We start from the raw sequence: 25,285 nt of genomic DNA on the forward strand, positions 1-25,285 counted from the left end.
GTTTACAGAGTGGAGAAATGACACCAAAGCTATTGGACATACCTTCCTTCTTACCCATAGGGTTCCACTTTATACTAGAGGAGTGTTGGACACTAAGGAGGATTTGCAGGATTTTGTGATAGCAGAGTGCCAAGTGTAATCATTCAACTCACCATTGAACTCTGGCACACAAGCAGCTTCCAGGCCATGTGTCATTTGCTTAGTAAAAGTTTTAGGAATGGGGGTACAGACTGATTCTTTTCTTATTGCCAGCTAATGTGGTCATTCTCAATGCTGAAGTTGCAGGGTTAAACCCTGGGAATGATGGAGGAGTTGTTACACTTTTCAGAATAAAATCTGGTTTTCCTTTTCCTAAAAAAATAAAGGAAGTTACATACCAAAAACTATTTTAATATTGATGTGTTGCAGTTGCAAAGTCAAGCACTCAGATATTAGGAAATGTGAGAGGTAACATTTCCAGTGCTGGAGAAATACATGATAGTATTTGATCCTGTAATTCAAAATCTTCTCTTAGGGTTCATCTACACTGCATTGTCTACTGTCTACGTCTACTGTAGTATCCTGAAATAGCTATCCCACATCTTCACAGCAAGCCTGTTATTTTGGGCTCACTATTCCGACATCTCTGTAAACCTCATTCTACGAGGAATAAGGGTTGTTTCAGAATAGCTCTTTATTTCAAAATTTGGCACTGTGTAGGCAATGCCAAATGATTAAATAAGCTATTTTGAAATAGCATTGAAATAAGATACACAGTTTGCCTAGCTCAAATTTCGAGTTATGGTGCTGTGTAGAAATTCTCTTAATGCCTATGCAAAAGAAGTCTGAACTACAATTGCAGAGGCATCCTTAATTCTCTATTTCCTAATGCTTGCGGGCTTGACTTTTAATGTCAGGGATTTTTGATGTAATTGTTCATATAGTATCCTAAATATCTTATAATTTAAGCTATATTTCATGAAAATGAATCAAGAATTCCCCTAACTTCTATGGAATTCAGTTGTGGATATCAAAAGAGGACTACAATCGATGAGGAGGTCACAATAATATTATTGTTTTTCATGGTCCGTAGTGGCACATGGAATATGCCAATCACAAATGTTGAAGGGGTTTTTTTTTGCTTGTAGGTGCTTTTCTCCACCCTTTCCCCTCCATGCAATTGGTGGGCAGGACCTTGAGGGCAAGAAGCCACAGGCCTTCAGGATAAAGCGGTGGGTGGGACCACAGTCCTGATGCCATGCTCTCCCAAAGATTAATCCAGCCCTTTGGATGCTGTGGTTTTTCCCATGTGTGTTTAAGTCCTGAAACACTCATGGAGTCGGTGCCTATGATGCCAACAATTTATTGTGTAGCCTTTGCTAGGGAGTGAATGCTTCAAATGGAATGTAAACCATTGCTTCTGTATCACATGGAAGCTCAGCAATTCAGGGCTGCTACTTTATATTACTGGAAGCATACAACTGAAACGTGGAAAATAAAAGTGTTGAAAGGATGTATTTCATAATTATTGATGCCCTTTGGTACTATAGCTGTGCACCTGATTTGTAAAATATTAAGAAGTGGCTGTGTTAGACGTTGTTGTATAATGTTGTATCCAGTGGGAGTAGAAGAATTTATGATTATCTGGGGATGACAAAATGGTTTATAATTTCCAATATGTACGGCAATCTACCTGGCAGGAGTAATGCCCTACGCAGGCAGGTTCAGGTTAAAACAGGCCATTTCAACTGATAAGACCATATAACAATTTTTTTGTAAAGGAATTTTATCAGATTTAAAAAAAAAAAAAAAAGAGATGTGCGGTCTAACACATACAATGAAACACAGTAGTTGCTCAATCCCTTTAAATGACTGACTATTTAATTTTATCAGGGCTTTGCAGATTCATTCATTTGAAAGATATTCAGAAGGTAAACAGCACCTGAAAACAGATAGGCAGACTGGCTTTGATTGAGATAAAGGCCCGTTTTCTATCACCATAGAACTGATAGTACGGTAGTGTCTAAATAACACCATGCCCCAAACAAACCCTGATTATTGCACAGTAAAAGACAATGTTTATTGAGGAACCCAGTTTATTCATTTCAGCAAACTGCAGCTTGTAAAAAAAAGATGCTTTCAACTGAACTTCAGAACCAAAACAGCTTCAGATAAGAGAAAAATAAGAGACAAAAATCCAAAAAAGGTTATAGCGTTCCAATATGGAAATGCTAAAACAGACATGAAGATATAATCAAGAGACAAGTAACACTAGAATTACAGATTTAAAAAAACAGAGTAAATCATAATGAAATTAACATGACAATAAATGTGTTTATTTTAAATCAAGAAGGAATGCAATAAGAGGCTATGGAGGAGTGAGGGGGGGAATATAAATAAACAGACATAAAAACAAATAACAGCTAAATGAAGGTGATTGTGGTAAAATCTAGCCAAAGTAAATATATTCAGGTCTTTTATTATTTTTTTTATTGATCTCTAATCCCCATCTGGTCTAGTAACAAAATTATCATTAAGCAAAAGCTTTCCTCTTTGGAGCCATCAAGTCTATCCTAAAGCTACCATATTTGTTCCTTCTGCACTCAGGTCAGAAGTTTGCAACCTATTATGTCCTCTACCAATTCTCTTTCTTATTTTAAGTCTAAAGTTTGTCTTAAGGTGGATAACTTACTGTCCTGCATTGTGGCGTGGAAGTTTTTCAAAGAGTTTTGCAAAAACTGTGGACTAGAATGAATCCAATGGATATTCACTTGTGACTTAAGTCATTATTTGAACTCTGATCTCTAGTGGCAAAAAGCCAGTATGTTGACCTGCTATACTACTTCAAGCCTCTCAGTTTCTTCTCAATGGTGTTGCATTTTAATGTCAACAACAGTTTAGCTAAAATGACAAGCTTTGTTTGGTGGTTTGACCTCTAAATGTGATTGTGTTGTAATGTTCTTTTCGCTAGAAATTTTCCATCAAAAACAATCGTTTACATAAAAAATAAAACAAACGTGTCTTCTGGAAACTAGATTTTGTAAGTTTTATTTTGTTTAATGGTTTAGCTGGCAAGACAGTCATTTTTTCTGTTTACTGAACCTAGCATAAACCTTTCTTTTCTTCAGTTCCAGGAGCTGTTTTCTGTAGTATCTCATTATTGGCTTTTAGCCAGCAGTGTTATTTTATATGACAGTGAAAAATCTCTAAATCTAGACACAAAGGTGAGGAAGATAGCATTAAAATGATTGTACACATTTGAAATGATAGATTTCAAGTCTCATTGTCTGCTATAGGCATAGTTCCATTTCATTTCTGTAGTCCTCACTGGGCCAAATTCTGCCATAAAATACAGTGTAGAGCATATATTTTAACTTGGATTTATGGATTACTTAAACAAACAGTTCTTTCACTGAAGATCTGAGGTAGTGTAACTTTCTCTTACATCCTATCTCTCTTATTGTGTAATAATATTCCAGAGATTGCTTTGCAGACCAAAACCACATGATGCCACCAAGACAAATGACTAAACAAGTAATTTGCATGTATGTATATTCCTTTAGGAGGATATAAGATACAGAGAAAAAAAATAATTTGGTGGGCATCACACTGGTTTAAATTAAGTAATTACAGTAAAGTCAATAGAGTTACTCCAGTTTAAAAGCAATGTAATTGTGATCAGATTCAGACCCTTTCTATACTAGCTGAAGATAGGCAACTAATATTTATGCAACTCTTAAGCTTAAACCTAGAGCTAAGCAGCGGTAGGTAAATCCATTTCAGAGAGGACTTTGTTATTTTGAAATTGGTTCTGATTTGGAATGAAACTTTAAAATCCTCTATGAAAGGGAATGAAATTTTCCTTGGAGGCTGCCCTGGAGCCATAGAAATGGGTAGTCTTAGCTGCCAAGGAGCTGTAATCTCAGGAGCCAGTGGGGAAAAAAAAGTTTAGTTTGGCCCAGCAGCTAAACCCTAAAGTTTAGTTTGGGGGGTTGGGGTGAAGAAGAGGAAAAACAGTGTGGCTTGATGCTGTTATAGGGGCAGGGCTGGTTAACGCTGTACTTTCCGTTAGGTAACCAAGGACCATATGTTAGAAGCAGACTGAGTTGTGTCAGAAGTTGAAACTTGATTTCCTATGGTGTGCCAACGATACTTTTACATTTTATATGCTTATTGTGTCTGTCCACAATCCCTTCTATTTTCTCTGGCTATTCTTTAAGGGAGAGACTTGATGAAGGTCTGAGTCTACATGGAGGTGGGAGGGTTTATGAAAATTCTGAGTTTTGTTTGATGTTGGTAGGTTAACTACTAATTAGTACATTGTGTTCTCATAACATGTCAAATTACCATTAACTAAGTATTCCATTATATTTATTATGTGTATAGACTAAAATAATCAAACACATAACTATTGTGTGGCATTTCCATTATCACAAAAATTCCCTGGCAGTGATTTGTCTTACCATGGAAAGTATTCTGAGATTTAAGCAGCCTTTCAAAGTACTTTATTGAAATTTTCTCTGGAATTTAAGAAACTAACTTTCACAGGAGGAGGGTAAGTTTAATACTTTTAGCTAAAGCAATCATTTTCACTTAAAAATATTTTTGCATTTTATCAAATCCTACACTAAGCAGGAGAGTCCTGGAATGAGGAATTGCCAATAAAATGGATTGATAAAGTATTGCGGGATTCTAAAATAGAACTGCAGAACACTGTTTGACATCAATACAGCTTCCTCATTATGGAACATTCGTAACTATTGCTGTAGGGAAAACAGAAACTTTCAGCATTTAGTTATTCAAATACATCAAGCCCTTCTTTGAAAATACAGCTCATTGAGTGATTTTCCTTCTTGGCTAATGAGGAGCTCTATTGCCTCTATAGTTCAGTGTTTCTCAAAGTGGTCCACAGATTCACTCTGAGAAAGCTGCTACAGTGCCCCCCTGGTTTGTTTACTTACCAGCTCCACAGCCACGGAGCCTCGCAGCTATCAGTGACTCTTGTTCACCATTTTCAGCCAAGGGGAACTGCGGGAAGCAGCATGACAGTAAGTAAACAAACTGGTACAGCCCAGTAGCAGTTTTCTCAGAGAAGGTCCATGGACCACTTGGAGAAACACTGCTGCAGTTGAAGGTCAGGGGTCTGCTTCTCCACTGCCTTGTACTACAGATTAGACCTCCCTTGTCCCCTCACCTCACCCCTCGGGACCTGACCAGTCCTGAACAAGGGGATTTGCCGGACATGGAGAGGTCCCTCCCAATATGACGCATGCTGAACTCCTGCCCCTTGCTAGGGCTCCAGTCTGGCACCACTGCTGCCTGCCCAGCCATGGCTTCCCAGGCTGGAGCTCCCTACCTGCTGTTGCCAGACCCCGAGCTCCATGGCCAGAGCTCTGGCTCCACTGCCAGAACCGAGCTCAGCAGCTGGGGCTGGAGCTCCATGGCCACTGCCGACCCCTTCTACCTCCCAGCCACAGGGAGCAGAACTCTCTACTACACTACCTGCACCTCTGTGTCCCTCCCCCCACACGAGACTCCCAGGTGAGTCGCTGGCCCCTCCCACTGCACTCGTGCCCCATGGCTCTGTGGTCCAGGAACAGAGTTAAGGGAGGTACAGAATGTAGTGAGGTCATTTACCCCTGTGCAAGAGTGGTATATAGTGCTATTACATCAGAGAAGGAGCATTTTACATCCATTATACACAAGTGCAAATGACTGCACAAGTAGAGAATCAGACGTAAGGCGGAAATATTCCAATCAAATTGAAGGCATTGGAAATAAGCATTTGCTCAGTTCTAATTGGTTTGAATTTTATATTTACAGGCCTTAATGTAATGTAGAGTTCTATAGCCTGGGATGCAGAATGTGCCATCCAGATATGTTCCTGGAAAATTAGACCTGCCCTGTACGAATATGTTAAAGGAAAAAATCTTGCCTGTTTCTTATTTCCTAACTCTGAATTAAATGAGTCATGACCAAAGGCCTGGGGTGCAGAAACATAGTCAGTGCTATAGTTCATTCCCCAGCATTACCACTGTAGGTATTAGGGAGTAATGAGTTGGAAATCCTAGGAGCAAAATTGGAAGTCTTAGCCAAGCCATTCCAGGGTGACTCTCCTGTCTGAATTTGCTCATAGCAGAAGACAGTTTATCAGGCATAATAGATTAGGATTGTGTACTGCGGTGGGACGATTGTAAAAGATGATTCATCCGTATTTCTCTCTTCCTGTTTTTACTATGAGAATGTCCCTTGCCTGGATGGATAGGAAAGGTTATCTCCCTAGTTTTGGTAGGAGCTGGATGGCTTTTAGAAATCTAGCACTTCTGTGAAATGTGCCATTGGTAGTTAGTCAGCAAGCAATTACTCCAAGCAAATTAATTGCATGATCCTAATGTGAAACTTCAGAGCTTTATGGCCCAAAGGGTTTATTCAGTGATTTCCACAGTCACCTGTCTTCAAATTAAAGTGAATTGCTGCAGGATAGGAAAGGCTTTTTCAGGGATGCCTTCAAAATCGCTGTTACCCCTGCTGGTGGAGACACATTGTCCAGAGGGCATGTTGAATTCTGGCTTGGAAGGTCTTTTCCCATAATAATAATAATGATGTATTCCCAATTGCCCAAATGTCAAAGGAAACTAATAATATACTATTAATATATACTACTAGTCAGGGCTTGTTGAGCCGCAGCGAGCCCCGCTCACCAGCTGCGCGGTTCAGCACGCTGCGCATGCACTGATCGCGCTGCGGCACCGTGCCGGACTATAATCTACTCGCCTGTGGCGAGTAGATTACCTTAATTGCCGAGCCCTGCTAATAGTAATAGTGACTTTGAAGGAAACAACTCATCTGCCTTTCAACTAAAAGTATGTGCAGTGAGTACAGTGCAAACACAGCAGTGGGAGGGTAATTAGAAATGTTTGCCTTCATTAATTTGACTTCAAGTGGCCTTTCTCTTGGCTTTATACCACAAGCTGCACTGGCCTACCTGAAGCTACTAGAGCAGGGGTGAGCAAGGTACAGACCACAGGCTGCATCCAGCCTACAGCCCACCCTGTCGTGTCCCCACCCTCAGGCCAATAGAAACCTGGGGGTAGGAAGCATACAAAGTCTCCTCCCCCAACTGGGGCATGCAGCACCAGAGGAAGCAGCAGCTGTTCAAAACAGCTGGCAGTTCCCTCTAGGTCACGCACCCCAGCAGGGTTAGGGCAGGAAATTTCACGTGCTCCACCACTGCCAAGCCAATTGGGACCTGGGGAGAAGAGGAAGTGCACAAAGTCTCTTGTCTCCTGCCCTGCCAGGGGCACGCAGCACCAGAGAGAACTGCCAGCTGTTCAGAATGCCTAGGGGTTGCCTTTGGGCATTGTGTGCCCCTGGCAGGGCTGGAGTGTGGGGCGGAAGAGACCTCCTGTGCTCCTCTGCCCCATGGTGGAGTGTCTGAAGTCTTTCCCCCATACATGGTGCCTAGAGGGAACCACCCCTTCTGCCCAAGTCCCCTCCCTTTCTGCCTAAAGCCACCCCCCCCCCCTTCCAGGAATGGTCTGCAGTGAGAAAGTGCCCCCCCCCAAAAAAAAATTATTGCCAACCCCTATGCTAGAGCAATTAAAGTTTACTTCAAGACATTAAGGCTGTTCCGAAATAACATAGTCCATGTCTACACAGCAAGAAGTTATTTCAGCATAATGTCAAAATAATGTCAAGCTGGAGGACTTCTTACTCCAACTCCTGTAACCCTCATTTTATGAGGAATAAGGAAAGTCAGAGGAAGAGTGCTCAAACTCTGACTTCTTGCTGTGTAGACAGGGCCAAAAGCCGAAATAAGCTATTTCGACTTAAGCTTCGCAATTGATGTAGCTCAAGTTGCGTAGCTTATTTCAGCTTTAGCTCTGCTGTGTAGACATGCCCTATGAGACCAAAATTATTGCTATAAGGAAAGCTAAGAAATCTGCCTCCATTTCCTTATAATATCTGACTGATATCAGAGGGGTACCCTGGATCTGCAAAAGTAATAAGGAGTCCTATAGCACCTTATAGACTAACAGATGTATTGGAGCATAAGCTTTCGTGGGCAAAGACCCACTTCATCAGATGCATGTCATCTGACGAAGTGGGTCTTTGCCACGAAAGCTTATGCTCCAATACATCTGTTAGTCTATAAGGTGCTACAGGACTCCTTGTTGCTTTTATCTGACTGATATTATTCCTGTTATTTATATTTGTATTATTCCAATCATTCCCAAAGGCCTCTGTTCAGATTGGGCCCCAGTGTGTAATTTGCTGTATAAACACACATGGAAACATATTCCGAGCCCTGATCGAGTATAGTCTAATTTGCTATTAAATCAGGAACTTGCATTGCACATTTTTTTCTGGAGATTATTTTTTTCTTACAAAACAGGTCCAAAAGCTATTGAGATTGATGTTTCTGTTGTTGTTCACCTTTGCTAGTCATATCTACCTGGAGTGGGGCAAATCACCACCAGATCAGAATGATGACATTTTGCATAAATACAAATGATTATGCTAGGCACAAGGTAATGGAGAATCAAGCCTATGAAGATGTACACATAAATCTCTCTCTCCTTTCAGTTGTTTGGGTTTTGTTGGTTCTGTGTAGTTTATTTCCTGGGCGGTTGTTTGTTTGTTTGTTTGTTTGTTTGTTTGTTTGTTTTTTGTTTTTTAAGTACAGAGTTTCTATGAGAAGGCCTAATCAAAGAAATAGGCTTTTGCCTTTGGTTCTGAATATGCTGATGTTCTCAGGACCAGCTTGGTGTCTTCCAGGGGTACTCTCTAGGATTATGAAATTGTATCAGAAAAAGTTAGGTCTTCTGCCCTGATGAGTTTCACACTTCAGGCCAGTAGTTCTGTGTCCCACTGAGTATTGCCTTTGTGCTAACCATGCAGGGTGTAGCTGTGCATTGTGGGCAGCTGTGAGAATAGGACCAAAGACACTGTGTTTGGCCTGAAATTCATTATGAAGCCAGTGAAAAACTTTGGGGGCATGTTCTCTCAACTACCTGTGTTGTTGAGCAGTCAGTCTGTCGTATTCTTGATCAATTTAAACTTTAACAGGATCAGCAATTTAATACCTAAGAATGGAAAATGACAGTAACTAATCTAGGAGTGAGGAATGCCTAGATCATTGCAGCTAAGTCTGAATCTGTCAAGAAGGGCTACAGATTTCTTGCCACCACAGATGAAAGAAGGCTACTTGGGCATTCAGCAACAGTAAGAAATCCAGGTATCTCAGCTGGATGGGGAAAACATCATTTGCAACTTTTTGTTTGGAATGATTTCAATTTGTAATTAAAGAAAGGCACTGAAGCATTTGGGTAATTCCCTAGATGACAAACACAAGATTTGTCGGATGGATTTTCATTTTATTCAGTGGTTGATACTACCACCAAATTTCCTCTACTACCAGATAAAAAGAAAAAAAATAAAATAAATGGTGAAGCCAAGGCTGGAAGTCTTGACTAGTAAGTGAATTCCCTTTCTACTCTTTCCTCATTTCACAAAACGTCAGCAGCAATTTGTGTTTATTTCCAGATTACTGAGGAAAATGTTTAATAGTTTCAAGTCTAATACTAGTCCTTGTGGAATCCTATGGGAAACACCCCCATTCAATGATGAGTCACCATTAGCAACTACTTTTGGAGATCTGTCAGTTAGCCTTTTCTTAATCCACTTAATATGTATAGCCAAACGCAATGATATACCTCTCAGAACAAGGAAAACAAGACCATTGCTACAGATTAGAGTACTCAAATCAGAAAGCAATGACTCTGATGAAGAAAATACGGGGTTATAGTGAATAAGCAACTCATCATGTCAACAGCACAATGCTGTGACACAAAGAACTAACAGGATGCATGGATGTGTGTCCAGGAGACTAGGGAGGTAAATTTCTCTCTAGATTTAGTATTTGTGAGACCAGTACTGGCTTACAGTATCCAGTACTGCCAGCCACAGTTTAAAAAGAATGTTGAAAAATATGAGGGCATGCAAGAAAGAACCAAAAAAAATGCAGTGCCAGAGAAAATACAATACATGAAGGCTACATCTAGACTGCAGTACTTTCCCGGGATACCGGAAGTATCCCAGAAAAACAATGCCACCTCCTAGAAACGTGTCTGCTTTTCCGAAAACATTTTAAAAAAAGCGGATGCACTCTTTTGCCAACTCTGTAAACATCTTCTACGAGGCATAAGAGATGTGTTGAAAGAATGTGTAGATGTGCCAAATTTTGGAAAAGCCTCTTTCGAAAGAACATCAGAAAAAGATACGCAAATTGTGCTTCCCAATTTGTGTATCTTTTTCCGACTTACCTTTGTAGTCTAGATGTAGCCTGAAAGATATAAAGAGCTCAAACTGTAATCAGAAAGAAGACTGAGAGATGACTTGACTGCAGTGTTCAATGGTGTAAAAATGTTGAGTATCAAAAAGGCTGTTTAATCTAGTAAAATAGCATAAGAAGAACCAATGACTAGAAGCTGAGCACAGACAAATTCAAATTAGAAATAAGGCACACTTTTTTAACAGCCAGGTGACTGATGATTGAAACAAACTGCAAAGCAGCAAACTCTCCATCTCTTGATTTTCTTCACATCAAAACGGGATATCTTTCTGAAAGATATGCTTCAGTTGAACACAAGTTGGGTGCAATACAGGGGTAACTGGCTGAATATAAATAAAGTAACTGGCCTGTGATATAAAGGAGGTCAGACTAAATAACCTAATGGTACTTTCTGGCCTTAAACTACATGGATCTCTGATATCTCACTTTCTTCCCCCTAATCCCTTTATAGAGAAATAACAAGGGTTGTGACCATATCATTAAAGACTGTATAAAATGCATAGGCATAATAGGCCCAATTTAAGGTTGTACAAGGAATTTAGGATTTCCTAACTTTTCAACATTTGAAATGTTCTTTTAATAGTTTGTGTGTATATAGTGCATATAGGATTTACCTGTCCTTTTTTATAAACTTGATAAAAGAGTCTGTGTGATTTATTGGCTCTAAATTAAAATATTAGTACAAAATGGCAATGAAGAAAAGGAGCCAAGCATCTGTAAAAGGCAAGAGGCCATCATACCTACCAGGATGGTAGAACTTCCTGGATATTAGGATTACAGACATGCTTCTGGATTTATGCATTCACAGGTCAATGAAACTGCTGCACCAAACTGATTCTTTGCCTCATCATTGCATTCATACATGATGAGCTCAAGAGTATGCTCTATTGTTTCCACAATTGAATATCTACTCACTTAAAGTGAAGAGAGCAGCAGTTTTATAGTCATTTGAAAGGGTTGGAGACGGCTGGTTTATTATGGGTGCTTGGTTTTACCGTGGAAAGTTACTTAAGGATTGTATTTTGAAAAGAAAAATAAAAGAACAAATTAATAGATAGCAATTAAAAAAACCACAGATTCTTTCTGTTACCTAATTTCACTGGAGACCAAACCAAGGTCGTATATTTATATTGATTTATTCAATGGCACTGTTGGATCAAGCGAAAAAGGGAATGGAACTCCTTCACAAATGCACATACACATTCAGACACGCAATTGATGAGTTACACAAAGATAGCAAAAGAAGCCAAGCATGGTGGGTCCAGTTTGTCTGTCTGCAGTCACAAATCTGGGCTGGCAAGCTGATGGTATGACCCGTGGTTTGCATGCTCTCTTCTCTTTATTGAGCTAGGTGGCTCGGTCACGTACACTGAGTTCTTTTTCTGTGTCCATGACCGCGAGGCCTGTCCAGACCTCATTCTCCTCATGCATATTAAGTTCTTCTTCTCATCTTTGCTGCATTTTTGCCTAACTCATGTGCAAGCGAAGATTATATCAGACCCCACCTGGCTCCAAGTCTGCAGCCTCATGGTTCCTTTCCACCAGGCACAGACATTCCCCTAATCACACTCTCTTATCACTTACACACACCCACACACTCCCTTCTCCCATGATGGGATGTTACAAAGCTTAACAGTTGTACAAGCAATAACCAGAAGTTACAAGTTTACAAGAAGTTGCGGAACTTAAAACATTACATAACTTACAATAACTTAAGAGTTACGTGATTTACAATAACAGAAAATTACCCAACTCAATAACTGAAACTTACATGACTTATAATAACTGATAACGGAAAGCTTCAGAGGGGTAGCCAAGTTAGTCTATAATGGGGAAAACTTTAAAAAAAAAACCAACAAATACACTAGTAGCACCTTAAAGACTAACAAAACACATAGATGGTGTCATGACTTGCAATACAAAAAGTTAGATGTCTTACATCCCCATTATACTGGATTGGGCAGAGGTTTTACACCACACTTTCTTTCCCTTCCTGGCTCCCCTGCCTTCCTTTCCACTAGGGAGACTAGACTGTCTACTCAGTAATGTTTCTTATTCATACCGGAGACAAAGAAAACAGGTGAATAAATCACACTGGTCAGCTATTAGTATAGAAAGATGCTGTTTACAGGGCCAGATTAACTCTTCTGGAGGTCCAGGGCTATTACATTTTGTGGTGCCCTCTAGGCTTCAGGGTGAGGCCAAAAATGAGGAGTTTAGAGTGTGGGAGGAGACTGCAGTTTGAGGCAGAGTTGGAGTGCAGGAGGAGGTGTGGTTTCTGGCTCTGGGTGTGAGTTCTGGGGTGAAGTTGGGGATGAGGCATTTGTGGTGCAGGAGGGGGCTCCAGGCTGGGTCCAAGGTGTTTGGAGTGTGAGAGATAGTTCAGCACAGGAGATGGGGATGCAGGGTCTGGGAAGAAGTTAGGGAGTGAGAGGGGCTCAGGGCAGGAGCATGGGGTGGGTTGTAGGATCTGGGCAGGATTTAGGGTGTGAAAGGGATCTTAGGGTTGGGATAGGGAGTTGGAGTGTAGACCATTTACCTGGGACAACTTCCCTTTGATGTCAGGCCCCAGGGATGGGAGGGGACAGGATGTGCTGAGAGCTGCCCTGCACTTGGCTGGAAGCAGCCAATGAGAGCTGTAGGGGGGCAGAGCCTGCAGGCAAGGGAAACACAGGGATAGAGAGTCCCAGCACTTCTGTCCCTAGCCTGGAGGCTGAGAAGAGGGGTAGTAGCACATGGAGCCATGCCCTCCAGACCTGCCAGTCAGGGCCAGAATGCAGAGGCTTTAGTGGCTGCAGCCCAGGGCCCATGCTGCACTTTTATCAGGCTGGAGAACTTTTTGAGCCCCCCACCCCCCACTTAGCCAAGGTCCCCGGGCTGCAGCCTGTAGATTGCCTTTCTTAAGCCAGCCCTGGCTGTTTGGTGATGGACAGTAATGGCAGAGTAAGCAGGGTGCTGTTTATCATCCGGTAAGGTTTGGTCTTTGTGTTTATAATTTGCATTTTCATTCCATAAAATTTGCTCCTGCAGGTTTTGCATTCTGGACACAGATATACATGCCTTCCAAGCATTTGGATTACCTCAGTTAGGCTTTCCCATGCTTCCAGTCATCTTTTTGCACTGGGGTGGGAAACCTTTTTTGGGTCGGGGGTCACTGACCCACAGAAAAATCAGTCAGGGGCTGGGCGCTACAAGGAGGGTGCTGGAGTATGAGCACAGACTCCCAAATGCTGGGAGAGGGCCTAAGCCTTGTGGGGCCAGATCCAGACAACCCAGGAGCCTCATCCAGCCCCCAGGCCTTAGGTTTCCCACTCCTGCTTTAGCATGTTCCCTACCTTCTCTGCTCGAAAGCTCTCCCAGATCCTCTCTCACAAATTTCTTTTTTATCTTATTCCCAGATGTGGAAAAGAATGGCAAGGAAATCGTTGCCACATCAAGGTTAATCCTCCCCCAGGTTCAGCTCCAATTCTCCTTCGAAATGGTGGGTCATTTACAAAGACATTAACAGGATTCAAGACATTCTTACAGTCTTTCCCTCCCTGGGCTTATTCATTTCTTTCATTCGTCTGACTTTGCAGATATTTGGACTGGCTTGGGCATTGCATTAGCTTTCCTACTGATCAAAATCACGATCGTTGTGTTGTGTGTCCTTTGGAAGAAGAAAGTAACAAAAATGTAAGTGAAGCCGTGGGGGGTGTGTGTGTGTGTGTGTGTGTGTGTGTGTGTGTGTGTGTGTGTGTGTGTGTGTGTGTGTGTGCGCGCGCGCGCACAAAAGCACCAAAAAATGTACCACAAAGCAATGGCTAATTGCCCGGATTCTGTGGTTTCAGCTTTTAAATCTCCTTTCAGTCTGTTTGCCTTGTATATGCAGCTATAAACACAAAACCTAGCTTTGCACCATAAGCTAACTTCAGTGGACCTCAAAGTGAAAACAGTGAAATGCATCTTAATTGTTTAGAGTACTTTAAGTGCGCCATTATCACTGAATTACAGAGCCCCAGGATCTATCAGAGCTCAGCAACACCTGTCTTTTTTAACTTAGTCTTTAAATGGGAGGACATAGGAGACATCTGTGGTTACTCAAAATCTCTAAGTACAAATTCAGCTCTTAGATGCACACCTCCATCTCCCCTGGAAGCCAGCAGGCGCACTGTGTGCTCTTCAGAGAGCAGAATTTTGCCTTAACAATTTTCTAAAATAGTTGCACAGAAAATTTTTTTTGTAAAGCATCCCTGTCCCTGTGAAAATTATTCTGCATAGAATAGAAACATTATTCTAATAAAAAGATTAGTTCCAAAAGACTGAATACTTTACTCATTTATATAAATAATAAACAAATAAGAATTGAAACAAGATTTGTGGCATTACTAAGATGTGTGCTCTCTTCCTCTTTACCTTTCAGAGTGCTTTTTCTTCCCCCATCCTCTTCTCCACACCCACTCTATTTTCTTTTAGTGTGTCCACACTACAGGGAAGCCTCAACATTAGTCCAAAGAAGGCTCCCTTAAGGTGGATGCGCTACCTCGACTTACAGCCCCTGGGGAGTAATTCCTTTGGATGACTCTGGGGAGTAGTTATTTTGAAATAGCAGCAGTGGAGCATCCACACTACTGCTATTTCAAAAAACTGTTTTGAAATAAGCAATATTCCTTGTGGAAAGCAGGAGTTGTTATTTCAAAATAACCAGCCCCTTATTTTCAAATAACAGGCTTTGTAGTCTGGATGCTCCGCTTGTTATTTCACAGTAACTCTCTAGTGTAGACCAGAGCTAAGGGAGCCTACCTTGGATTAATTTCAAGGCTTCCCTTTGGTGTGGAAACGCTATTTCAAAATAGTTATTTCAGGAGCTATTTCAAAATAAATTTTCTAGTGTAGACATTCCCTTTCTGTTCACATATAATCTTTGTACGTGTCCATCTAGATTGTGAGCTCTTCAAAGCCTGGGCCCTGTCTATCATGTGCCTTGTGTGCTGGCAGTGCTGGGCAAATAAAATGAATCTATCTGTCTGCTGATGTACGACAATATAAAATGCCTCCTCCATAACTATCAAAGGAGAAAGGAAAACCATTGCAAGAATGGCTGGAATGCTGAAGTGCTGTTTCTATAATGCTGCTACATAGGTTCTCTTTAACCAGTCACTCGTCTTTTAAAATCTTTGAGCAATAACCCTCAGATTCACAAATCACTGACAAGCCTCTTGGGGTTGCCTTAGTAACACTCTTTGCCTTTCCATTCCACTTCTCTCAGCCCTTCTTTCCATTCTACAGTCTCTCTCTCTTTCTCTGGCTATGTCTAGACTACAAAGAAAAGCAAGAAAAATATATGCAAATTGAGATTCACAATTTGCATATCTTTTTCTGCTTCTCTTTCGAAAGAGGCTTTTCTGAAATATGGTGCATCTGCATGGCGCTAGATTTTGGAAAAACCTGCTTTTTCAACACATCCCTTATGCCTCGTAGAATGAGGTTTACAGGAACGGCAAAAGAGCGTGTCTACTTTTCAAAAAATATTCAGAAAAGCGGACACGTTCCTTGGATGTAGCATAGCTTTTCCAAGATACCTCTGGTATCTCTCTCTCTCTGTTTTTCTTTCCAGTCTCTCTCTCCTACCAGGTCCTTCTCCTCATCTTTCTCTCTGCCCATCTTCCCCTTGATTTTCATCCTCTTTAATGCCAGTTATTTCCCCCCATCCCACAAACAGAGATGCAGACTGATCTTTTGATCAGAGGAAAGAGAGAGATTGGTCTTGCAGTCAAAGCACAAAACGGGGAGTCAATAAGCATGTAGCTCTTCAACATACACTGATTAATCAGCCTAAGAAAGCACTCCAAATGACAACTTTGTTTGTAAAGGGGAAAATTCCACCACCACCCCATTTTCCTGGAAAGGACACTCAATGACACAGTAAGAAGATCTTGATTTGTTCTTGCTCTTTTATTCATAAATTATAGTTCTGATGTCTATTACACTTAGGACAAAGAGTACAAAATAACTGGAAGAGAGAAAACAAAGACATCACTCAGGCTACATCTAGACTACATCCCTTTTTTGATAAAGGGATGTAAATTAGGCACGTCAATTTTGCAAATGAAGCTGGGATTTGAATTTCCCGTGCTTCATTTGCATAATGGTGACCGCTGCTTTTTTTAGAAATGGGGCTTTTTTGAAATAAAAAAAAATCCATAGCAGTTTAGACGGGGCATTTTTGATAGAAATGCCCAGTTTCGAAAAGATCTTGTACTCTTCAAAGATCCTGAGGATCACAGGATCTTTTGAAATGGGAAAGTTCTGTTGAAAATGCCCCGTCTAAACTGCCATTTTTTTTCGAAAGCTCCATTTCGAAAAAAAGCTGCCATTATGCAAATAAAGTGTGGGAAATTCAAATCCCGGCTTCATTTGCAATATCGATATGCCTAATTTACATCCCTTTACCGAAAAAGTAGACACTGCCTCAGTCTTAGCGTTGGACATCACCAAAATGAGGGATGCAAAGGTTTTCTTAAAAAACCCCACAAAGTAGAAAAAAAAAAGTAACTGAAAAGGAAATAAAGTACAGAACTTGATAGCCAAGACAGTATATTAGCAGCCTAATCAAGCAAGAAACCCAGAGGTACAGTAATTCTAAATCAATTACCATAACTGTCTTTTGAGTCTACCCAGATTGAACCCTGACATCCATTTCCTCTGCAGAATAAAATGAATGCACTATATTTTTCAAACATAAATTGTGTCTAAAAAAGTTTGTAAATATTTTAAGAACAAAGACTTTGTTAGATTTACAGTTTGAAACATCTATAAATTATGTGTTCAAGAGATGAGGATAATTAGAATTGACTGGTCTGTCCTATAGCTGTGTGATTTTGTTTAGTTCTGTTTTGGTTATGAGTATAGTAAATTCAATTGGGGGAATGCTCTTCTTATAACATAAATGATGTTGCATTGTGTGTTGTGTTCTGGGTAAAACTGACAATGTTTGGTTTTGAAGTCAGAATTCTGAATTGTCACATCCAAACCAATTAAATCCAGATACATTGACTTTTCCATTAAAAAACATTATTCCACTCAAGGATCTCTTTTAAACACTGGCAAGTGTTTTTGTGATCAATACAACTTTCTCCAATCTCTGTACAGTGCAATTTATGGTGAGTGGAATCTGCACAAAAGAAACAACTGCTGCTCCATCATGGGATTGTGTTTAGCAAAATATCACCCATGCAATCTGGTGTGTAACCCAAGATGATTAATTCTTTCCTTTGCTTTTTGTGGAAAAGGTTCTAGTTATGTTTTTAAAAAACCCTCAATTTTCTCTGAGCTGTTTCACATTCAGTTTTTTTTGTTTTTCCTAAAAATCCAACCATTTGGCATTTTAACCCCTACTTGATCTCTTCTTTTTCCAGTTTTGTTTAATCTGAAATTTATTGGCTTTTCATATGCAAAGTATTCTACATGGCTGAGTTTTATAAGCATGACCTATGGACTGGTTATTTTGGACTATTTTTGGTTTACCCTTTTCTGAAGAGGGCTGACACAAGATACATATCTTAATTTCCATTGTGAGACCTTGGGATGGACATGTAACTCACAGCTGCAGCCATGAGCTATTGTTTCCAACTAGAGTAAAGTCAAGTAACAGCAAGCATTGCAAGAATGAGATTAACTCAGGTCGCTTATAATATATTTAGTAAACCTCTTCAAGCAGTTTAAAATTAGGGTTTAAACTGACAACCAGCTGACATAAGGAAGAATTTTCATCAACTGTGAAATACTGTAGTTCTACACCTCTCTCTGCAGCATCCACATAAGTACGATGCTGGAGTGAATGAATCACTGTCTGTTCCAGTCTGACAATCATTGTATTCCTAATTAGCCAAAGGTATAATACCCCATGATCACATTCAAGGATATAGGTCCAAATTTGCAAAGCAACATCAGTTTGGTATCCATTTTTGCCAGCGCAACTTTGTGCGGGCAAGCATCTCATCCCACAGTTGACGAATTCAAGCACCATACACAGGTGACGGGTTTTACAAATGAAAATCCAATCTGGTTACTTTTAAGTAATCTCAAAATAAGATGATGAAGGTTTTTTTAAAGTATAACTACAGCTTATTTACTTGGAAGGTGATTTAAAAAAATCTCTTTCAATATTACGAGTTGACATTTGAGAATATGAGCAATATTTTTTTTTTAATTAATGAATGCGAAACACCAAAATCCCTTTAAAAATTTAGTCATGCATAGTTACCCATGAACAGTTTATTTTACACTAATGCATACTGGATTACTCAAGGGTTAGTGGCAAAACAATAGTATAAAGAAAGTGATCTTATCCCCATACTGCTGCCAGTGTAGCATTGTTATAACTTATAATACGATACGTGCAATGCTATGTTCTTGTTATAGTTATTTACCCTGCCTATTAGCTGTTTTATTTGAATGTCTGGCAATACTACTTCAATCCGTTTCTACCATACCACAAAAACATCATGAGTAGTTTGATTACAAAGCTGAAAATTTGCTTGTTTATAGGTAAGAGACTGATTAGTAACTGGGACTTCCCAAGGATGAGTAAGCTGCAAGGTCCACTTGGCTAGTTGCATCCTGCTGAAAAGTGACGCATACAATTCCATTTACAAGTCAGGGGGAGTAAAGGTAGTTAGGGCACCTTGCAAGACGAGGTTCTTTCAGAGCAAACCTCCTGCCCATATCTCCTTTATGCCCTTTCCTGGCTTCCTGTGTCCATAACTGCATATTGTTCCCTGCCCCCAACAGTTCCCTTTGTCTCTTAGTCTTGGAACAGCTTCCTAATTATTTCACATCAGGCTCTCCTCCATTAAAAATCTGTTTTGTGTAGCATGCAAGTCTAAGAACACATGACACTCTCTTCCTCATTATACTGCAATGTCTGTGGGCTGATCCTGCTGTGCCATTAAAGCATAAGCTGTACAACCTATAACTTACTTGTTTGGCCCTATCATATAGCACCAAATTTCCATACACAACACTTTGTAAATCATGCTATAAGTCAATGGATAAGTGAAATTATATATTAATTTTTATCAGAAACAAGTTAAATAATTCTATTTTTCTGTCTTTTAAAAAAACCACTAAGCTCATAGATAGAACACAACCCAGTAGGCTAAATTCATCTCCTGTGTAATTCCATTGACTTTAGTGGAGTTACTACAGGAAAGAATTTTTCCCTTTATCTTTTTGGCTAGCTTTAAGCAGTTTTACTATTTGATAGTCTATGTCTTTTTAAGGACCCAGGAGAAAATCCATAATACTGCATTTGCTAACCCACTATATGAGGATCGTAATTCACCTGGGGAAGTAAAGGTAAGTAGCAGTAGATAGATGTAACTTAACAAAATAGAAAGTCCAAAGTCACAGTGTTGTTCAAACACGCTGCCCAGGAAAACAAATGAATGTTTTTAAATAAAGAAAATAAGTTTGATAAAACTACTGCATTGCCATTCACAGTCAAGGTAAGATTTCTGCTCCCCTGTATTTTCACTACACTAGAAGACCCACTGGAATGCAATATAGTGTTTGGAATGTCTTTTTGGTTGCAGCTAATATTCTCTGGCTGGTAAACCTGAATAACAGCTATTTTGGTAAGCCTATTTAGGGTCAGATGTTCAGATCAAGTACGCATTCATTGGGCCGCTCTCTCTCCTTGTGCTTCTGAAATTAAAGAGCACTTTAAAGATATAAAGGAGTAGCTAAACTACAGCACTTAGCTACATGCATGCAAACGATTGGATTTAGTGAAAACTGTTATACATCCTAATATTTTAAATATGTTGCAATTTGCATTGCTATGAAATATTATAGTAAGCAAAAAGTATGACGAACGGATCACTATTGGAACTGCTTTACCTATCCCATTTGCTGAACATAACTGAAGACATGTCTGCACTACCTGCTGGATCGACAGGCAGCAATCAATCCAATGGGGGTTGATTTATCATATCTAGTATAAATCAACTGCTGAGTGCTCACCTGTCAACTCTAGTACTCCAGAGAATGAGAGCGTAGGCGGAGTCAGTGGAAGAGTATCTGCCATTGAATCACTGCAGTGAAGACATTGCAGTAAGTAGATCTAAGGTACATTGACTTCAGCAAAGTTATTCATGTAGCTGAAGTTGCATAATTTAGAACGATGGCCCATGATAACATAGACTAGGCTTGAGTTTACTCTACTAATAAAACATTGCTTATTAAATTATACATCAAACAGCTTCATATAGCTGTAAAGATTCAAGAAGAAGAGATTCAAGCATCAAATTATACAGCGGGCCAAAAATTCTGCTCTAAGTTAGGCCACTGCAGTCCTATTAACTGAATACGTTGCTGTGGCATTATGACTCTTTTTTTTTTAGTTTAAAAATAGCTCATATGAAGAACATGAAAAAGAACCCATTTGAAGAACATATGAAGAACGCATTTGCCTTGGAAATAAAAGGTGCAAATTAAATTTTAAACCATCTTCTGTACCTCATTTTGAGAGTACTCTTAACAGAGCTATAAGAATTAGGTTAGGTATGCCATGGCCAATAAAATTTCTCTTATCCTTTCCTCAGAAAGTAATATAAGATTCCACCAGAGTATTGAACAGGATTAACAATGACATGCCATTTATTTTCTATAAAAAGTTCCTCACATCTGATTTTGGAAACATTAGATCAGATTCATTCACTTGCAGGTTTGGGTTTGTAAGAGCATGTTGGGAACATTCCCATTACAATCATGTCCATTTTACTAGGAAACTTTTATTTCAGTTAAAATAGATTCTTGACAGGCTTCACTTAATAGCAAGTTGAAAAACAGAAGTGTGGTGTCAGAAGACATATTTTCATACTGAATGAAAGATCCCTGGGTACTGTGATTTAAATTCAGTGCACCACTGGATTTTCTTTTTTGTTTTCTTTAAGAATGGAATGATATGTGCTTTCAATATTTTTTTCTGCAAGGCCTAATGCAAAGTTTATGCTATTTTCCCAGAGCTTAAAGAACATTAAGTTTAAGTGACTTATATCTCCAATCAGAAAATATAACCACACAGCAACGGTATCACTAATTTGCAGATAAGCAACAGTTAAGTACTTAACAAACTTAGCTCAACTGACTTTCCTGACAGTTCCAGTTTAGATCTAGCATTGCCACATTTTTACCCCTACAACTGTATCATATGGGGTATGTCTAAAATGAGGTATAACAGAGCAGTCAACAAAGGCTTCCTTTGTCAACCAATCTGCGTCTTGACTCACACACTGTGCCGATGATCAGCTGAGCCGGCACAGCGCGGCGGCCATTTTTATTTTAATGAAGCCGGGGATATTTAAATCCCGGCTTCATTGATTATGTCAGGTAGCCTATTTTACATGCCTCTGTCGGCAGAGGCATGTAATCTAGACATACTCTTGTTGTTTATCTTGCTTTCTTTAAATCTCAGTAGTATCATTTGATGACAATATTTCTGCTGCGTGTTTCTGTAATGTCACAAACTGTTGTGTTAAGTTTCTCTGAAACTGATATATCTCTATTGTAGTCTCCTGAGTGTGTTGCCTCGCCAGTTGTTCAAATCAGTGTTTCCCCCTGGCAAACACAGTATGAGGTAAGTATCAATTTCTTTTCAAAATGCCATGTTCATTCCTACTGAGGGTATTTCAAATCTCACTCAGATTATTGCATTCCTTTTAACAAATTGACAAACTACTTCTCTACTTAGCCTTGTTTCTACTTGCTTTTGTTAAATAGAACAGAAAAGCATATTTCCCACAGTTAAGCATAATTAGGCAGAGTGCTATGTAAGAAGATGACTTAGCTATAAAGTGTTTAGTTTTTAACTAGATTAATGATTGAAACAATGTTGTATGGAATTTAATCCGAAATTCTGAATTAGGCTGCAAATCCTAATTTAAATGTTTTTTCAAATCTCCTTATTGGAGATTTCTTATAGGGTTTTCTCTCTAAAAGAAGTACATTAGTGAATAAGAACATAAGAATGGTCATACTGGGTCAGACGAAAGGTCATCTAGCCAGGGGCGGACTGGCCCAGCCGGATACCTAGAATTTCCCGGTGGGCTGTTGTATCTACCTGTGACAGGCCGTTGTTGCCCCACACTCTGAGCAGCTCTATGGCCGCGCTGTATGCGGCACATGGAGCCTGACCTGCCACTTGTGCTGCATGGCGGACGTGACACAGGGAAAGGGGACAGGGCTTATGGGGCACGCAGGGGTGACGTCATGGGGACGGCCATTCCCAGGTCTATTTTGATTGCCAGTCCGCTCCTGCATCTAACCCAGTATCCTGTGTTCTGACAGTGGCCAATGACAAATGGCCCAGAGGGAGTGAACAGAACAGGTAATCATCAAGTGATCCCCCTCTTGTCACCCATTTCCAGCCTCTGATAAACAGAGGCTAGAGACACCATTCCCTCCCGTCCTGACTAATAGCCATTGATGTACCTACCCTCCATGAATTTATGTAGTTCTTTTTTGAACCCTGTTAAACTCCTGGTCATCACATCCTCTGGCAAGGTGTTCAAAAAATCAACTGTGTGCTGCATGAAGGAAAACTTCCATTTGTTTGTTTTAAACCTGCTAACTATTAATTTCATTTGGTGACCCCCTAGTTTTTATGTTATGGGAACAAGTAAATAACTTTTCCTTATTCACTTTTTCTATACCAGTCATGGTTTTATAAATCTCTATCATATTCCCCCCTTAGTCTCCTCTTTTCTAAAATGAAAAGTCCCAGTCTTTTTAATCTCTCTTCATATGGCACCCATTCCAAACCCCTTATCATTTTTGTTGCACTTTTCTGAACTGTTTCCAATGCCAATATATCTTTTTTGAGATGAGGCAACCACATCTGTACACAGTGTTCAAGATGTGGGCATACCATGAATTGATATAGAGACAATAAGATAGTCACTGTCTCACTGTCTTATTCTCTATCCCTTTTTTAATGATTCCTAACATTCTATTTGCTTTATTGATTGCCTCTGCACACTGAGTGGATGATTTCAGAAAACTATCCACAATGACTCCAAGAGCTCTCTCTTGAGTAGCTACAGCTAAATTAGTTCTCATCATATTGCATGTAAAGTCGGGATTATTTTTCCAATGTGCATTACTTTACATTTATCAGCATCAAATTTCATTTGCCATTTTGTTGCTCAAAATGTACTTAGGTACTTATATACTGAATCTGTTATTTAACCAAAGCACCTATATAATAACAATGCAGCAAATTGTACTCCACAAGTTAGATCATCATCATTATTATTTATTTGTAGTAGAGTAGCACCTAGAGGGCCAAATCAGAATTGGGAATTGCTATTGTGCTAGGCACTGTACAGTGTCATAGTGGCAATGTGCCCCAAAATGCTTATAGTCTATACAGACAAGACAGACACAGGTGGGAAACCTTTATAGAGAGAACTGACTAGCCCACGATCATCCAGTTCAGGGGGAATATGCTTGTTCACACCAACTGAGAATCTGGACCAAAATGTTTAGGAACATTTGGCTTAGTTTGAACATGCAGCTAGTCTCCGAGGCAGGTGTCATTGCGTGTTACTTGGAGATCCGAATGCCTACTGTCATTCTTATACCTGTTTCCATATAGGACTTCTTGTTGAAATGACATTTTTATGCCTTTCTTCTAGCATGCTTCCAGTAAGGACACAACTGCCCCTTCCTTTGCCAATCCTCTTTATGGCAAAGCAACAGAAGACATGGAGAACTTGTGCAATTTCTTGAAAGTAGATATAAAATAGAAATTATACTGCATGTAATTTTTTGTCCTTTGGTTGAAGCTTTTGTTTCTAAAATTTAGTGGAAGGCATGTGATTATACGATACTGCCTTAGTAATTTGAGTGAAAGTGGAATAATTCCTCAATTAGAATAATTATATTTTAAATATAGCACTACCATGAAAACGCCATCCATACATATGGGAAATTGTAGATCTATGTAATATTTCTCTTGGTACAAAAATAGACAGGCAACTGTAACTATGAATTCACTGCACGTTTGAACAGCTGAAATTCCAGTATATTAATAAAAAGTTTTATTTAATCAAAACCATTTTCTTGAGGTTTTTTAATTCTAATTGTATTACTATTATTGAGAAAAGATGACTCATTTCCGTAATTTTGAACCATAAGAGCAATTTAAATAGTTGTTTTAGTGTTCCAAAGAGAAAAGCAGGAGAGCTAATGTACCATCGAAACAGGCAGACCAAAAATTATTATAATAAATGTCTTTGTCTTGGGTCTAAATACTGGCTTTAACAGTCAGAGTTCTGACATACTGTGTTGTATACTTGACACCGCAAAGACATAAAAATTAACATTGAAAAGCATACCTACTCAACCATCCTTCCACTGAGCTTTTAACCGCGAGTTACTCATGATTTTAGGTTAGTGGTTGATAGAAGCTGGGTATTAGTCTCTGAAACAAACCCGCTTCTTTGTTGAATAAGCTGTTTCCAACCAGAGTCAATAACTATGGCCTCCTAACCTGAGTGTAATTTTGGATGATAAGTGAGATTTTGGGGATTGATATTGGATTGCCTCTTAATTTCAAATATCATCTGTTATGCAAGGGGAAGATTTGATATGTTTATAATGTACGCAACTTTGCTATATGTCCTCCTCTATAGTGTCTAATAGACATATACAATTGACAAAATTCTTTTCATTTAGAGAAATATTCTTGAAGTAAGAGACAAAGCACTGTCTGGGACCATTCCCATAGAACACTGTAGTTGTTGGTAAAGGCTTTCTCCTCTTAATTATATGTTGTATTATTGAACAAAATATGGAAGTAATTTGCTGTACTGTACTACCCTTGCAAGCCTGGTGCATTTGAGAACTGGGGCTTGATCCCACAAGGTGCCGAGTAACTTCAACTCCTGAGCTTACTGGGCTTTCAGA

General features: G+C 39.6%; 1 protein-coding gene across 1 annotated transcript in view; it reads left to right on the forward strand.

Moving 5' to 3' along the window:
- Positions 1 to 24,412, forward strand: part of MALRD1 (MAM and LDL receptor class A domain containing 1) — a 438,222-nt gene extending 413,810 nt beyond the window's left edge. The window contains exons 38-42 of the mRNA XM_089776725.1: positions 13,732 to 13,814; positions 13,912 to 14,008; positions 19,597 to 19,672; positions 21,888 to 21,953; positions 24,013 to 24,412. Coding sequence (XP_089632851.1) covers positions 13,732 to 13,814; positions 13,912 to 14,008; positions 19,597 to 19,672; positions 21,888 to 21,953; positions 24,013 to 24,123 — 433 coding nt within the window. The 3' untranslated portion in view covers positions 24,124 to 24,412. The remainder of the gene's footprint in view (positions 1 to 13,731; positions 13,815 to 13,911; positions 14,009 to 19,596; positions 19,673 to 21,887; positions 21,954 to 24,012) is intronic.
- The last annotated feature ends 873 nt before the right edge of the window (positions 24,413 to 25,285 follow it).

The sequence above is a fragment of the Pelodiscus sinensis genome, chromosome 2, assembly GCF_052426305.1.
Source record: "Pelodiscus sinensis isolate ZL-2025 chromosome 2, ASM5242630v1, whole genome shotgun sequence".
NCBI classification, from domain to species: Eukaryota; Metazoa; Chordata; order Testudines; family Trionychidae; genus Pelodiscus; species Pelodiscus sinensis.